General features: G+C 45.4%; 1 protein-coding gene across 1 annotated transcript in view; it reads right to left on the minus strand.

The window, feature by feature from the left end:
- The window catches only part of KCNH8 (potassium voltage-gated channel subfamily H member 8), a 378,517-nt gene that overhangs the window by 77,614 nt on the left and 283,360 nt on the right, over positions 1-17,543 (minus strand). The window contains exon 8 of the mRNA XM_065398842.1: positions 1,019-1,216. Within this exon, the coding sequence (XP_065254914.1) occupies positions 1,019-1,216 (198 nt within the window). The remainder of the gene's footprint in view (positions 1-1,018; positions 1,217-17,543) is intronic.

Genomic DNA, 17,543 nt, shown 5'->3' on the forward strand with positions numbered 1-17,543 from the left:
TAATTACTGTACTAACTGTAGCATTCATGAAACTGCTGGAATTAATAAGACACTGTTCCTTGTCTGACTCATTATAATTACAGCTACTTATTGCCAGGACAGTGAAAAAGAGCTGAAAATTCATCAGGCTTTTTATATTTTTATACGTCATTGCTGGATGCTGTGAATTCATAATTTACAGTGGTATTCAGCATGTACCATGGGCTCTGGTGTCAAGTTTACACTGCGGCAATTTACACTGCTGAACTGACAATAAGAGTCATGAAGACTAGGCTTGGAGTGAAACTTCACTGGTGAAAATACTTACCACTAAATCTGGGACAATTAAGCTCCAGAAAAACAATGTGCTGCACAGCGGTCTAATGGTGACTCACTTTGCTTCCCTCCACTCATGCAGAGCATCACCTTTGATTAGTATGAAATATGTATTATGCTTTAATGCCAATATTTTTGGAGAAGAGACGAAAGTAAATGTATAAAACCCTCTCTCCACTTTTCTCTATTACTGTCACTTATCCTGATCCAGGTATACCACATTTTGAGGATGATGAAACCAGTTGGGCATCTTGCAGTGAGGTGGTGGGTTGACTCAACAGAAATAAAGCCACTGCAATGAGCAAATATTTTGTCAACAGTAACAAACATGTATCACCATAAATGGAAAGCAGGTAACAATGAGCCGACCAAATCTAACCCAAACCCTTCCGGCTTTGATATTCATCTACAACAGTGATCAGGCATATTTTATTCAATATTATTGTTGCCCTTGCAATTAAAAATTGAGACCAGCAGACAATTGTTTGTTGGTTTACTATACCACAAAAAGGTTTCAGATTCATTGGATTTGCTACTGAGCTAATGAAAATGTACCACATCATGGCTCACAAATTTCAAATTTAATCAAGGACATGGCATTTTAGGATTAGTGTTTTACTTGAATTCATTTCAAATTATAGTTTCAAATTGCCTTTTTCCCCCCCTGTTCAAATTTGACTTTTTGCAAAACATTTTTACTTACCCCCAATCAGCATTGTGCAAATGGAGAAAATCTTTTCTGCATCAGTATTGGCTGAAACATTTCCAAACCCAACACTGGTGAGACTGCTGAGAGTGAAATACAGGGCAGCTATATAGGCACTTCTGATTGACGGGCCTCCTAATGTATTATTGCCATAGTAAGGAGACTCTATACGTTTCCCCAGCTCATGAAGCCAACCTGAAAAGCAAAAGCAAAAAAAAAAAAAAAAAGTCCAATGAGAAACAGCATAATGAAAACCACAGATTCTGTAAGATAAATGTCATACTTTTTAAGATTTAGGGCATTGGATTCTATATATGATTCCAAGAATAAAAGGAAAATTAAAGCTCCAATTCTGCAAACACTTACAAGGTGTTTAGAGAATTATGTCCATACACAATTTGTTCTTATGCATGAGTGTATATGGTGAAAAATAGACTCCTTTACTGAAATCAAGTGTTTATTAGATGCATTCAACAGCTGTATTGGGCAAATCAAAGAATCCAATTTAGCAGAGAAAATAAAAAAGTAATCTAATAATACTGTAGCATGAATACAACTTCCATTTCATTCTTTCCATTCATTGCGGTTTGAAAAGCTTTTTGAGCTTCTGAGAGGCAAAGCATTACTTGTTAATTATTATCATAAAGATTTTGGATCTTTATGTATATATTTCTTCTGTATAGAAGAAAAGATTCAGAAAGCCTTATAAACCAGAGTTAAGGTTTTAAAAAGATGCTGTAGTGAATCTGTTTTCTAAATTGCTCATCTAATCTTTATTTTCATTTTTGCCAAATTGAGGGACAGCTAAGCAAACCTTGAACAAAGAATCTGAATAAATGGCAGATGAGCAACACATTAAGGAAGGAGCAGAGATAAAAAAATATTCATAGTGCCAAGTTCTGCCCTTTGGAGGATTTGCTTTTGTAGGTGGGAAATCTTCCTAGATATGCATGCACAGTGAGGGCAGTATAATATGCCTGGTATGCTGATTTCACTGTCAGAAGATCTGGGTGGGATTTCCTTTTCTGGGTTGTATTCTAAACCCTTCATGATGCTTGAATAATTATGTTAATTTACGCATGTACTGACAGTTTAAAGGACAGAAAGATCTATCCTTTCCACTCACTTCATACAGATCAGTAAAACTAGGAGCTGGAGAAATTCCTTTAGACTGAAAAGTTACAAAATAGGCAATAAGCTTTAAACATGAAGTCTAACAATTGTGATAACATTTTGTGACTGTTTTGTGACTTTGTATTGGTATCTTCCAGAAGAGTTCAATCAAGCCTCTGAAAGCAGACTGTTGAGGGTCATTACTATTAATACGCTGGACTAGCCACAACTGCAGTCTCTCTGTTTTCTTGTGCTACCCAATCCTCATTGCCGTGGGATGCTAGCTACTCGGGGAGGGAGGGAAGAGGCAGGGAGAAGCATAGCTGTAGCCTTGCCACCACATCTACATAACCTAGCAGGATTATCAGGATGCATAGGTGGCAAGCATGCTGCACCTTCATAAGGTGACTGTGCAGAGTGACTTAGGCCTTGTCTACACTGGCAAGTTTCTGCGCAGTAAAGCAGCTTTCTGTGGTGTACACAGTGCCAAGGTGTACACAGTGCCAAGACACTTAGGGCTTGTTTACATTACCCGCTGGATTGAGGGCAGCGATCGATCCAGCGGGGGTCGATTTATTGCATCTAGTCTAGACGCGATTAATTGACTGCCAAGCGCTCTCCCGTCAATTCTGGTACTCCACCAGGGCGAGAGGCACAGGCGGAGTCTATGGGAGAGCATCAGCTGTTGACTTACTGCAGTGAAGACACTGTGGTAAGTAGATCTAAGTACGTCGACTTCAGCTACATTATTCATGTAGCTGAAGTTGCGTAACTTAGATCGATTCCTCCCGCCCCCCAGTGAAGACCAGACCTTAGTGCACAGAAACTGTGCAGTTGTAGCGCTGTAAAAGAAAAAGAAAAAAACCCACCCCGACGAGAGGCGCACAGCTTTCTGCGCCGGGGCTACAGCACCGCAGTGCCAGTGTAGACACCCTGGTCGATTATAGTGCTGCGATTGGCCTTCGGGAGGTGTCCCACAATGCCTGTTCTTGGCTCTCTGGTCATCGGTTTGAACTCTACTGCCCTGCCCTCAGGTGACCAACTGTGAGCCCCACCCGTTAAATTCCTTGAGAATTTTGAAAGTCCCCTTCCTGTTTGCTCCGTGATGCGTGCAGTGGTCTCAGCGCATCTTTCCAGGTGACCATGTCTGCCCCACGCACTAGGTGATCCCCCGCTTGGAGCAATGTCAAGCTGCTGGACCTCATCAGCATTTGGGGAGAGGTGGCTGTCCAGTCCCAGCTGCGCTCCAGCCATTGGAATTATGATACCTACAGACAGATGATATGATGCATGACAGAAAGGGGCCATGACCAGGACACACTACAGTTCAGGGTCAAAGTGAAGGAGCTGCGGAATGCCTACTACATGGCGCGGGAGACAAATCACCGCTCCAATGCTGTGCCCAAGAGCTGCTGGTTCTACAAAGAGCTGGATGCAATACTCGTTGGCAACCCCACTTCCACTGCGAAGGCCACTGTGGATACTTCGGTGGCTTGCGTGCCAGTCGAGAGTGGACCAAGCCAGGAGGAGGAAATCTTGGACAAGGATGTGGAGGGGGAGGGGGACCCAGAGGCAAAGGATGACTTGGATGTCAGAGATGCATGCAGCCAGGAGCTCTTTTCTACCCCAGAGGAGGCTAGCCAGTCACAGCTGTCGAAGCAAAAACAGGAGAGGAAGCCCCTGATAAGTGGATTTGATTTTGGGAATTGCTGAAGCGAGTTTTTGGGGGCTGGAGGTTTGCAGAAAGCAGACTTGTGTCTGTATGATGCACGTACCACCACATGCCTAGTCTGAGCGGCGGAACAGGGTGTTGATTGACTCCCTCACTTCATGGGAATCTGCCTCAGATCTCCACCAAACTCTCTTGGAGATACTGGGCAATCTGCTGCTGCAGGTTCTTTGGCAAAGCTGCTTTGTTTCTTGCCCTATTAAGGGTAACTTTCCCGCGCCACTCTGCTGTCACTGGAGGGGTGGACGACCATTGCTGCACACAGGCGAGCCGCATAAAGGCCAGGGCGGAAGCCACAGTCTTGGAGAAGACCCTCCCTTGATTCGCTGCTCACCCTCAGCAGCGAGATATCTTCCATAATGAACACAGCCTGTGGAAAATGTCAGGACAGTAATGATTATAAGGCCCCCCCCTACAGTGCTGGCTCTCCCCAAGAGCCACGTGCCCAGTGGGCAGCACGGTCCTGGAACACTGATTTCCCCTGCCCCTGTGCCTACTCACCATTTTGGGGTCTTGTGCTTGCCTGGAGTCACCCAGTTAGTGACAGGTATGTGAATAGTGGCTGTGTTTTAAATCACTGAATCAGTGGTCCGTGTGTTGCAAACAATACTGCTTCTGTAAAATGTTGCATTTTGGCTTCACAGATATAACCTTGGGAGCCCAGCCTCCCTCTTTGTTATCGCCGGCTGAACGGCTGCGCAGAATTAGTAAGTGGCCACGGAAAACTAAAGAGGACTTTCTGCGTGATGTCATGATCAGGAAGCCCATTGTTGCAAAACCATCCACGATGTCCTGCACATTGCTCAGAGTCACAGTGCTGCATAGCAGGAGGTGATTAATGGCCTTGCACACTTGCATGACAATGGCTCCCATGTTGGATTTCCCAACTCCAAATTGATTCCTGACTGACCAGTAGCAATCCACCCACTTCTCTACTGTCATTGAGGCTCTCATTTTGGTGTCCCTGTGCTGGAGGGCTGGGGAAAGTTCTGCACACAAATCCAGGAGTGTGTCCTTGCACGTGGAAAATGTCTGCAACCACTGCTCATCATCCCAAACCTGCATGGCAATGCGATCCCACCAGTTGGTGCTGTTTCTTGGGCCCAGAATTGGCACTCCATCATCTCCAGCTGCTCCGTGAGTGCCACCAGCAACCTTAAATTGTTTCTCTCTCTGTCCCACAGCAATCTAGCCTCCAAGGAATTGTTACGTCCCCCGTGGCTCCTCTTGTACCTCTGCAAATCCTTCAGGATCAAGCGCCTGTGCTTGCAATGCTCATGACAATAGTGCAGAGGTGTGCAGGCTTCATGTGTCTGTCACAGGTGGTGGACAGCAAGGAGGGATGCATGATCTTGTAGGGATTTTGAAAAGAGGTGCAAAATATTATGAGATGCAGATGAAATTATGGGATGGAAAGCACTGCATTATGAGAAGTTGACCCTAGGATCCTGGTCACTCCAGCAGGACTCATTTCAGCCCCATGAGGCATTGCAAAAACTTTCCAAAACACCCTGCACTGGATGGTGGTGAGTTTCACAGTAGGATACCTACCCACAGTGTACTGCACTCTGCACCGATACAAGCACTGCTGGTGAGGAGATGCACCGCTGACACAAGGAGCATGGTGTGCACGTGCACAAGCGATGTAATAACTGCAGTGGCTGTATGGCGATGTAACTTAGGTCGACGTAATTTTATAGCATAGATATGTCCTTAGTATTCTTTGGTGAGCAACTTTCAGCACATCCACCTTGTCGTTATTAGGACCCATCCTTGGCGAAGGCCTTAGAACGCCAAACTTTTTCAAACACTGCTATTCAGGCTTTCCTACACTTCTCCAAATATTCCTTCCAGAATCCAAAAAGTCAAAGCACATCAAACACCTCTCAACCCCACTATCCTGCCTTCCAGTGAATCTATGATTAGTTAGCCCAGAAAATAAAAAATAATAATGAGAAAGTGCATCACTGCCAAAATGACATCTCTGAGGCATCTTTCCAGGCTTTAGAGGACTCAGCTGGATGTTTCCTAAATATCACACTGATCTTCAAAAGCAATACTACCATGTGTGTATGTTAGATAGTGTGCTTTATCAGTGCTATACAAGGAAAATATAAGTTACTTAATGAAACTGATAGAACAGAATCTTAGAAAATCACATTCATTATAGTGAACTTTTCTATCACACTTAGGATCAGATCCTGCAGCCCTTACTTGCAGGCATTAGTATCAGTCCCTCAATAAGTGCACAAAGGAGATATGGATGCATTAAGTTCATATAGCAAATAAATCTTGTGGTTGTAGAAACAAAAAAAATTGCAAAAGTACATTGACTTACTTTTTCACATTAACACATTAAAGTAAGTTAAATAATAAAAATCTCTACATTGTCCTATTACAACAAATAAATTATTAGTGCCATTAGTAATTAATATTAGTAGGACATCAGATAAAAAGATTTTTTTTGCATGGTCTTAGTTTTATTCAGCATCCAGCAGTATATGGGAATATATTAATGTGCAGTAACTCAAGTTAACTGTGAATGTGACAGTCATGGAATTAAACACAGACTTTGGAGAATCAGCATTTTTCCCTTCTTAAAATAGCTTACTCTGATTCATCTAAGTCGTGCTTCTAAAAAACACATAACTAACTTTATTTGATAGCTTGATTGGGTGTGAAATACAGTAAGTACAGAGAGTATGCACAAAAATTATATAAAGATCTTTAGGTGACAAATAAGGCTCGGGAAGGTTGCAATATTGGCCTTGAGGAGTGTAAGAAAGCACTTAGAGGGCAAGAGGAAGCATCAGAGATCTAGGTGCAGCCAAGTGATTACTGCAGAAGTGAGAGGAAGTGTCAAAAAGCAGCAAGAAACATCAGCAAAGGAGTGAGAAGCAATCAGGGTGTGTAGCGATGCGGTGACTCACTGGCGCAGCGCCTCCTGTTGGATGTCCAGGGAATTAGGTCGCCAGCCTCTGGAGCGCCCTCTGTCGGCCAGTGTCTCACCTGTCGCTGGCCCCCATATCCCTCCTGGACCCCGGTGCCCCTTTCCCTTGGGGGCTGCCTCCTGGCAGTACCCCCACAGTCTCTGGGTCTCCCCTCCCAGGGGAACCCCCACCCCCCTATCCCCACCTCACCTCAGTATATGGCTACTGCCAGTCACCGTCAAGCCCCTGCTCACTGGGGCGGACTGCAGTGTACACGCCATTCATCACTGGCAAAGGGGGGTTTGGACCTTTGCCTACCCCAGGCTACCCCTCTGTAGCCCCAGTACCTGTTCTGGCCTTTATCAAGGCCTGCAGCCTGGGGGTTCTCCAGGCTGGAGCTCCCCAGCTCCTCTAGCCTTTCCACCGGCCCTGCTCCACTCTAGGTACCTCTGTCAGCTCCCAGGCAGCCAGGCCTGTCTCCCTCAAGAGCTAGAGGGAGAGTCCTACAGCTCCTGGCTTCCCTGGCCTTTATAAGGCCAGTTACGGTCTGACTGGGGCGTGGCCCCAGCTGTGGCTGTTTCCCCAATCAGCCAAGGCTTGCTGTTCTCCCTAGCTGCAGCCCTCACGCAGCCTCAGCCCTGTCCCCGGGGCTGATTTCAAGCCCTTCAGGGCAGGAGCGGGTGACCACCCCGCTACAAGGTGGTAGAGGAGTGTGACCATGTGGTCTCCCAGCATGCACCTTCCCTCCCCTGTGACGTGGATCAATAGGGCAGTGGCTCTGTCTCAGTTTTTTTCTGGACTTTCAGCTGATAATCCAGCCTCCAACATCATCCAGGCTGAGGAGACTTAGCCCTGGTCTACACTACAGTGTTAGGTCGAATTTAGCTGCGTTAGGTCGATTTTATAATGAATGAGTCTACACAAGCAACCCCGTTCCGTCAACCTAAAGGGCTCTTAAAATCAACTTCTGTACTCCTCTCCGGCAGGGAGAGTAGCGCTAAAATTGACCTTGCTGGGTCGAATTTGGGGTAGTGCGGATGCAAATCAACGTTATTGGCCTCTGGGAGCTATCCCAGAGTGCTCCAATGTGACCGCTCTGGAAAGCACTTTCAGAATGGTCATCAAAAAAGGTATTGTCTTTTCTTTTTACCAATCTTTGGAGAGGTTCTTCTTGTCTTCATGAGTTTGGTGAGGGGTTGCTTAACTAATTTCCTAATTATTATAAATATATCTATAGTCAAATGGCTACTTATATCTGTAATCCGTTATAGCGTTATATGGCATTGATATATTTATACATAAAACATCTTACTATTCTCATAACAATGATATCAGGCAGTTATCATATGAAGGTTTGTGTTTAGATACAAAATATTTGCAAATATACAAGTGAAAAGAAACATATGCCATTTTATGCATTTGAGAAACAACAAAGGTTTTCACCTTTAAGTAACCAATATAATCTGTAAAACATATCCCACCATAAATGTTCTCCAGATTGAAAGAACGGATTCTTAGTGTGTTTACAAGGAAATCAATCTCAATAAGCATATTTCTAAAATTCATTGTGTAGGTTTAACCTAAGGTGGTTCTTTCCAAAAAGGAGGGCTAAAAGATCCATTTTTATTAGTTGGTTTATAGTTCTGATAACACACCCTAAGCATTAATTCTTTTTGGAATTTCTGAATGAAAACACCCTCCCATCTTTTACACAACCAGGACTCTTTCTCAAACATAAAATATCTTACAAAGTCTGTTTTCTTGGGGGGAAAAAAATCATATTGATACCAAGCGGATATCTTATACAAGAGGGATTTGTCCTGTTCTTTGATGAGGCGCTCTGATGGATTTGTTTGTTTTGAACAAATGGTTTCTAGATTTACAACCTACCATTTGCAGTATATTCCTAATTCCTAATTACAGACTCATCAAATATTCTATACAAAGCATGAAACACAATATCTCATATATATATTTTTCAAAACCTAATATTTAAGAAAATAGTATAGAGTGTTAAAGCAAAATAGAAATTATAAAGCTGCATTCCATAGACTGTATAAACACACTTGGGCCTGGTCTACACTAGGAGTTTATGTCGAATTTAGCACCGTTACATCGAATTAACTCTGCACCCGTCCACACCACGAAGCTATTTAGTTCGACATAGAGGTCTCTTAAATTTGACTTATGTACTCCTCCCCAACGAGGGGAGTAGCGCTAAATTCGACATGGCCATGTCGAATTAGGCTAGGTGTGGATGAAAATCGACGGTAATAGCTCCGGGAGCTATCCCACAGTGCACCACTCTGTTGACGCTCTGGACAGCAGTCTGAGCTCGGATGCTCTGACCAGCCACACAGGAAAAGCCCCGGGAAAATTTGAATTCCTTTTCCTGTCTGGGCAGTTTGAATCTCATTTCCTGTTTGGACATCGTGGCGAGCTCAGCAGCACTGGCAATGATGCAGAGCTCTCCAGCAGAGATGGCCATGCTATCTCAGAATAGAAAGAGGGCCCCAGCATGGACTGATCGGGAAGTCTTGGATCTGATCGCTGTGTGGGGCGATGAGTCCGTGCTTTCCGAGCTGCGATCGAAAAGACGGAATGCAAAGATCTACGAGAAGATCTCTAAAGCCATGGCAGAGAGAGGATACAGCCGGGATGCAACGCAGTGCCGCGTGAAAATCAAGGAGCTGAGACAAGGCTACCAGAAGACCAAAGAGGCAAACGGACGCTCCGGATCCCAGCCCCAGACATCCCGTTTCTACGAGGCACTGCATTCCATCCTAGGTGCGGCCGCCACCACTACCCCACCACTGACCGTGGACTCTGAGGATGGGATATTGTCGACGGCCGGTTCCTCGGACATGTTAGCGGACGGGGAAGATGAGGAAGGAGATGAGGAGGACGAGGCAGTCGACAGCGCTTACAACGCTGATTTCCCCGACAGCCAGGATCTCTTCATCACCCTTACAGAGATCCCCTACCAACCGTCCCCAGGCGTTAACTCGGACACAGAATCAGGGGAAGGATCAGTCAGTAAGTGTTTTAAACATGTAAACATTTATTTTTAACAGAACAGGAATATTAACAATATTAACAATGGGTTTTTCATGATTAGTTTGCCCTAGACGCTTCACGTTTCACTCCTTGGCAGTGCAACTACTGAAAAAAAATCTAACAACGTCCGGTTTAGCATGATTGGTTTGCCCTAGGCGCTCTACTGTTTAGTCCCTGCCAGTGCAGCTACAGTAAAATCCGGTCTATATGTCTGGGGATAGAGCAGAAATCCTCCTGGGACATCTCCACGAAGCTCTCCTGGAGGTAATTGGAAAGCCTTTGCATCAGGTTCCTGGGGAGAGCGGCCTTATTGGGTCCTCCGTGGTACGAAACGTTTCTGCGCCAGGAGACAAGCAAGTACTCCGGGATCATTGCCTTGCAGAGCATGGCAGCATACGGCCCTGGTCTTTGCAGGCTTTCCCGAAGCATCCGTTCTTTCTCCGTCTCTGAAATCCTCATCAGAGTGATGTCGCTCATGGTGACCTGCTTTGAATTAGGTAGGGGAATGTTAGTATTGGGACTGCTTGCCTGTTCCTTTACAGAACTGTAACCGGTGGTTTATAGCCACGCGGTGGAGGCGGGAGAGGAGCAGCATACAGGGATCTTTCCCTGGGACAGCCGCGAGGGGGTGGGACAGGGGCAGAGTTCATACTTGCCGGATTGCTGGCAGCAGGGACTGGCATTGCTTTGAACGTGAAAGGAGGCCAGTGATATTATTAAAGTTTTAAGCAGCCACAAGTCTACGGCTTACCATGGCGGCCTGTTACCCAAATTCCGCTGTCCTGCCCCGCTTGTCTGATCTGCACTGCAAGACCCCAGGCACTGAATGCGAAGGCCGAAAATTCGACCTTGTCCTGAGTGCGCATGTGATAGGTGCTGTGCATGGTCTTGTTCACAGAGAAAGACTAAGTTCTTTGTTCACCCAAAAATTTATCTTTCTGAGGAATTCACTCCCTTTTTCCCATCCCACAGCTGCGACTGTCTCCCGAACTACCCTGGCATCACACTCCCAGAGGCTAGCGCAGATTAGGCGTAGGAAGAAGAGGACACGGGAGGACATGTTCTCGGAACTTATGGGCTGCTCCCGAGCCCAGGCAGCCCAGCAGACCCAGTGGAGGGAGAACTTGTCCCAAATGCACCGATCACACATGGAACGGGAGGAGAGGTGGCGGCAGGAAGACCAGCAGGCGACTCAAACGCTGCTTGGACTAATGAGGGAGCAAACGGACACGCTCCGGCGCCTTGTGGATGTTCTGCAGGACCGGAGGCAGGAGGACAGAGCCCCGCTGCAGTCTATCTCTAACCGCCCTCCCCCGCCACAAAGTCCCATACCCCCCTCACCCAAAGTCCCAAGAAGGAGGGGCGGCAGAGTCCGTGAAAACTTTCACTCCACCCCTGCAGACTGCTCAAGTACCAGAAGGCTCTCATTCCCCAAAATTTGATAAGTCCTTTCCTTCCCGCCTCACCCAAGCCCCCGTCCCAGTTTCATCCCCCAGTTTCATGTGTAGTTGCTAATAAAAAATATGTTTCTGTTAATTACTGTTTCCATCATGTTCTTTTAGAGGAGAGTCTGTTTGAAGGGGGGGAAGGGGGTTGGTAATTGGACAGGACAGTCACCTTTACCAGGGTACAGACGTGGGGGCAGGTTCAGCAGCAGGGCACACACACATTGCATTCACTAGTTACCCTGGTCAGTCTGGGAGGTGGTTTTCATGTTCTGTGTGTGGGGGGGCTATGTGACTTTGTGGCGGGGGAGGGCGGTTAGAGATCTTATGCAGCGGTCCTTATCCTGGATCACAGAGCCACGCAGCAGGGCTACTGTAACCGTCCTCCCCCTGCCACAAAGTCACATAGCCCCCACACACAGAGTCCCGAACAGGAGGGGTGGCAGGCTCCGTTGAAACAACCAGTCCACCAGTGCGGAGCCTGTCATTCCTGGAGTTTAGAAGCGTCCTTTGCATCACTACACTACACCGGCTCCCCACCACAGTCTGCGTCCCAGGTTCAACACTTTACCGAGAAAACAGTAATAAAGAAAACGGTGTTCATTAACAAAATTCAAGTGATTTTATTTTTAAACGTGTGTTGGAAGGGGGGGAACGGGGTGAACGGGGTATGTAACTGGAGAGGATAGTGAACATTTACTGGCTAAAGAAACGGGGGCAGGTTCAGCTTCTCTGTAAACAAACTTAATAGTCACAGGTTACCCTGCTCACTCAGGCTTTCAAAGCCTCCCGGATGCACAGCGCGTCCCGCTGGGCTCTTCTAATCGCCCGGCTGTCTGGCTGGGCGTAATCAGCAGCCAGACTATTTGCCTCAACCTCCCACCCCGCCATAAAGGTCTCCCCCTTGCTCTCACACAGATTGTGGAGCACACAGCAAGCTGCAATAACAATGGGGATATTGGTTTCGCTGAGATCACAGCGAGTCAGTAAGCTTCTCCATCTCCCCTTCAGACATCCAAAAGCACACTCCACCACCATTCTGCACTTGCTCAGCCGGTAGTTGAAGAGTTCTTTTTCAGTGTCCAGGGCGCCAGTATAGGGCTTCATGAGCCAGGGCATTAGCGGGTAGGCTGGGTCCCCGAGGATGACTATAGGCATCTCCACATCCCCAAGAGTTATTTTGTAGTCCAGGAAGTAAATACCTTCCTGCAGCCGTCTAAACAGACCAGAGTTCCTGAAAACACGAGCATCATGAACCTTGCCCGGCCATCCGACGTTGATGTTTGTAAAACGTCCCCTATGGTCCACCAGTGCTTGCAGCACCATTGAAAAGTAGCCCTTTCGGTTAATGTACTGGCTGGCCTGGTGGTCCGGTCCCAGGATAGGGATGTGAGTTCCATCTATAGCCCCACCGCAGTTTGGGAATCCCATCGCGGCGAAGCCATCTATGATGACCTGCACGTTTCCCAGGGTCACTACCTTTGAGAGCAGTAGCTCAACGATTGCGTTGGCTACTTGCATGACAACAACCCCCACGGTAGATTTGCCCACGCCAAAGTGGTTCGCGACTGACCGGTAGCTGTCCGGCGTTGCAAGCTTCCAGAGGGCTATGGCCACTCGCTTCTGGACAGTCAGGGCTGCTCGCATCCGGGTGTCATTGCGCTTCAGGGCAGGGGACAGCAACTCACAAAGTTCCATGAAAGTCCCCTTCCGCATGCGAAAGTTTCGCAGCCACTGTGATTCATCCCAGACCTGCAGCACTATGCGGTCCCACCAGTCCGTGCTTGTTTCCCGGGCCCAGAATCGCCGTTCCACAACATCAACATGACCCATTGCCACCATGATATCCTCGGCGCGGGGTCCCGTGCTTTGTGACAGGTCTGTGCCACTCTCAGACTTCAGGTCCTCACCGCGCTGCCGTAGCCTCCTCGCCCGATTTCTTAGCATCTGCCTCTGGGAAAGGTGGATGATAAGCTGCGAGGTGTTGACAACGGCCATAACTGCAGCGATGGTCGCAGCGGGCTCCATGCTCGCAGTGCTGTGGCGTCCGCGCTGTCACTGACCAGAAAAGTGCGCGAACTGATTTCCCGCCGGCGCTTTCAGGGAGGGAGGGCGGGAGTGACGGTTGGATGACGACAGTTACCCAAAAGCACCCTCGACACATTTTTTTCCCCAGAAGGCATTGGGGGCTCGACCCAGAATTCCAAAGGGCAGCGGGGACTGCGGGAACTGTGGGATAGCTGCCCACAGTGCACCGCTTCCAATGTCAACGCTTGCCCCGTTAGTGTGGACTCACAAAGTCGAATTACTGTCCTTAGTGTGGACACACACGTTCAACTTGGTAATATCGATTCCACATATTCGATTTAAGTAAAATCGAACTACTCTCGTAGTGTAGACATACCCTTGGAGATAATAAACTTGGCTCTATAACCAAAAAGAGGTTATCTTTCTGACATTCGCTTGTTCTTGGGAGACAAAAAGCAGAGCCTTTGGTATTTCTTTGATGAGTTTGAACATTTTGTAATATAACTAGCTAAACATTATATGTATTGTTATATTTTCAAGCATCCTGGCTATAACACTGGTTTACAATTTTTGAGAAGTCGTCTGCTTCAGAGATAAAATGTGCTATTTATTATGTATTTTGATGTGCTGAATTCAAATATGACAATTAAAACAACTGATTGGCTACTGTTTCTAAGATATTTAAGTTTTTACATTTTATGTCTATGTATATTGTGTAGATAGTAGAGTTTTAATCATAAATTGTAAACCTACGTCTTTTCATGTGTTTATGGTTGCTTTACATGATATTTCACCTGTCCTGTTTATGTAACACTTTAAAAATCAGCCAAAGGGTTATATAAATAAAATTTATTATGAAACAAAAGGCAAAAAACTATTCTGTACATAGTTTAGTCCTATTCAGTGTCTACTCGGCGCTTCTTGGCTTGTCTCTTTTATTCATTAAATGGAGCATCTCTTGTCACTGTCCAGCAATAGTCTGCAAGCATTGATGAGCTCCATTTGCCCTGATAGCGTTTCTCCATTGTTGCAATGTCCTGGTGAAATCGCTCGCCGTGCTCGTCGCTCACTGATCCGCAGTTCGGTGGAAAAAAATCTAGATGAGAGTGCAAAAAATGTATCTTTAGTGACATGTTGCAACCAAGGCTTCTGTATGCCTTGAGGAGGTTTTCCACCAACAACCTGTAGTTGTCTGCCTTGTTGTTTCCGAGAAAATTTATTGCCACTAACTGGAAGGCTTTCCATGCCGTCTTTTCCTTGCCACGCAGTGCATGGTCAAATGGATCATCTCGAAGAAGTTCACGAATCTGAGGACCAACAAAGACACCTTCCTTTATCTTAGCTTCACTTAACCTTGGAAATTTTCCACGGAGGTACTTGAAAGCTGCTTGTGTTTTGTCAATGGCCTTGACAAAGTTCTTCATCAGACCCAGCTTGATGTGTAAGGGTGGTAACAAAATCTTCCTTGATTCAACAAGTGGTGGATGCTGAACACTTTTCCTCCCAGGCTCCAATGACTGTCGGAGTGGTCAATCTTTCTTGATGTAGTGGGAATCTCTTGCACGACTATCCCATTCGCAGAGAAAACAGCAGTACTTTGTGTATCCAGTCTGCAGACCAAGCAAGAGAGCAACAACCTTCAAATCGCCACAAAGCTGCCACTGATGTTGGTCATAGTTCATGCACCTCAAAAGTTGTTTCATGTTGTCATTGGTTTCCTTCATATGGACTGCATGACCAACTGGAATTGATGGCAAAACATTGCCATTATGCAGTAAAACAGCTTTAAGACTCTTCTTCGATGAATCAATGAACAGTCTCCACTCATCTGGATCGTGAACGATGTTGAGGGCTGCCATCACACCATCGATGTTGTTGCAGGCTACAAGATCACCTTCCATGAAGAAGAATGGGACAAGATCCTTTTGACGGTCACGGAACATGGAAACCCTAACATCACCTGCCAGGAGATTCCACTGCTGTAGTCTGGAGCCCAACAGCTCTGCCTTACTCTTGGGTAGTTCCAAATCCCTGACAAGGTCATTCAGTTCACCTTGTGTTATGAGGTGTGGTCAGAGGAGGAGGATGGGAGAAAATGTGGGTCCTGTGACATTGATGGTTCAGGACCAGAAGTTTCATCCTCTTCCTCTTCCTCGTCTGACTCAAGTGAGAATGATTCTGGTGCATCAGGAACCGGCAGTCCTTCTCCGTGGGGTACTGAGCGTATAGCTGATGGAATGTTTGGATAATGCACAGTCCACTTTTTCTTCTTTGACACACCTTTCCCAACTGGAGGCACCATGCAGAAGTAACAATTGCTGGTATGATCTGTTGGCTCTCTCCAAATCATTGGCACTGCAAAAGGCATAGATTTCCTTTTCCTGTTCAACCACTGGCGAAGATTTGTTGCACAAGTGTTGCAGCATATGTGTGGGGCCCACCTCTTGTCCTGATCTCCAATTTTGCAGCCAAAATAAAGGTGATAGGCTTTCTTAACCATAGTGGTTATACTGCGCTTTTGTGATGCAAAAGTCACTTCACCACAAACACAGCAGAAGTTATCTGCACTGTCCACACAAGTACGAGGCATCTCTGCTCACTTTGGCTAAACAGAAATGTGTCCCTTTGCAAAATCAAACACTGACAAATAAGAGAGCATGACACTGTGTGATTTCTAGAGCTGATATAGGGCAATTTGTTCAGCAGAGTGATGTAAGCTTCGTTATGATTGCATCATCCATGACTTCTAGGAATAACATGATGCAATTCATATCATGTAGGACGCAATACCAGCTTCAGATTGCATCATTCATTGTTTTGCCTAAAAAGCAAGTACTGTCCAAACCCAGTCATAGATTTATTCATAGATCCAGTCAAAGATGTATTTTAGTCATTTCTGGTTTAAATTGAGATCCCTTTCCTTTATAACTCACTTATCCTCCGCCATTCCCAAGTCAAGGGTCGTATATACTGACCCAATAACATATCTTGAAAACTAGAGCCAATCAACAATTTTAAGCATCATTTTCGTTCTCAGTGACCCAGAATTAGTAACGTTTGACTACATTTATTTCAGAAGCATTTTGGCTGTAGAGCAGTGTAACATACTTGTAGCTATATCTTAATATCACTGGTCTACAGAAACAGTAGCCAATCAGTTGTTTTAATTGTCATATTTGAATTCAGCACATCAAAATACATAATATATAGCACATTTTATCTCTGAAGCAGCCAACTTCTCAAAAATTGTAGACCAGTGTATTCAGTAAAGACACAAATATGCAACAACCTTTATAAAAGTTATAGTAATTTTATACATCTTATTTTTGCATCAATATGGATGTTTGTCTCTCTCACAACACTGTCATGTAATGATGTGGGTAATTATAGGCATGTCAGTCTGATGTTGATTCTAGGCAAGATAATGGAGCGGCTGATATGGGACTTGATTGATAAAGAATTAAAGGAGGGTAATATAATTAATGCCAATAAACATGGGTTTAGGGAAACATAGATCCTGACAGATTAACTTTATATCATTGTTTGGTGAAATTGCAAGTTTAGTTGATAAAGGTAACAGGACTGATGTAATATACACCTCTACCCCGATATAACGCTGTCCTAGGGAGCCAAAAAATCACCGCATTATAGGTCAAACCGCGTTATATTGAACTTGCTTTGATCCACCGGAGTGCGCAGCCCCACCCCCCCGGAGTGCTGCTTTACCGCTTTATATCCGAATTTGTGTTATATCGGGGTAGAGGTGTACTTAGACTTCTCTAAAGCATTTGACTTAGTACCACACAACATTTTGATTAAAAAACTAGAATAATATAAAATTAACATGGCACACACTAAATGGATTAAAAGCTGGCTAAATGATAGGTCTCAAAATTGTAAACAGGGAAAACTGTAATTGTAAATGGGGAATCATCACTGAGTGGGTATGTTTCTGTTGGGATCCCGCAGGGATTGGTTCTTGGTCCTATGCTATGTAACACTTGTATCAATGACCTGGGTGAAAACAAAATCATCACTGATAAAATTTGCAGATGACAAAAATTGGGGGAGTGGTAAATAGTGAAGAGGATGATACAGAGAGACATGGATCTCTTGATAAACTGGCACAAGCAGGCAATATGTGTTTTTAATATGGCTTAATGTAAATGTACACATTTAGGAACAAAGAATGTAGGCCATACTAACAGGAAGAGGCACTC

This window comes from Emys orbicularis, chromosome 2 (genome assembly GCF_028017835.1).
Source record: "Emys orbicularis isolate rEmyOrb1 chromosome 2, rEmyOrb1.hap1, whole genome shotgun sequence".
Taxonomy (NCBI): domain Eukaryota; kingdom Metazoa; phylum Chordata; order Testudines; family Emydidae; genus Emys; species Emys orbicularis.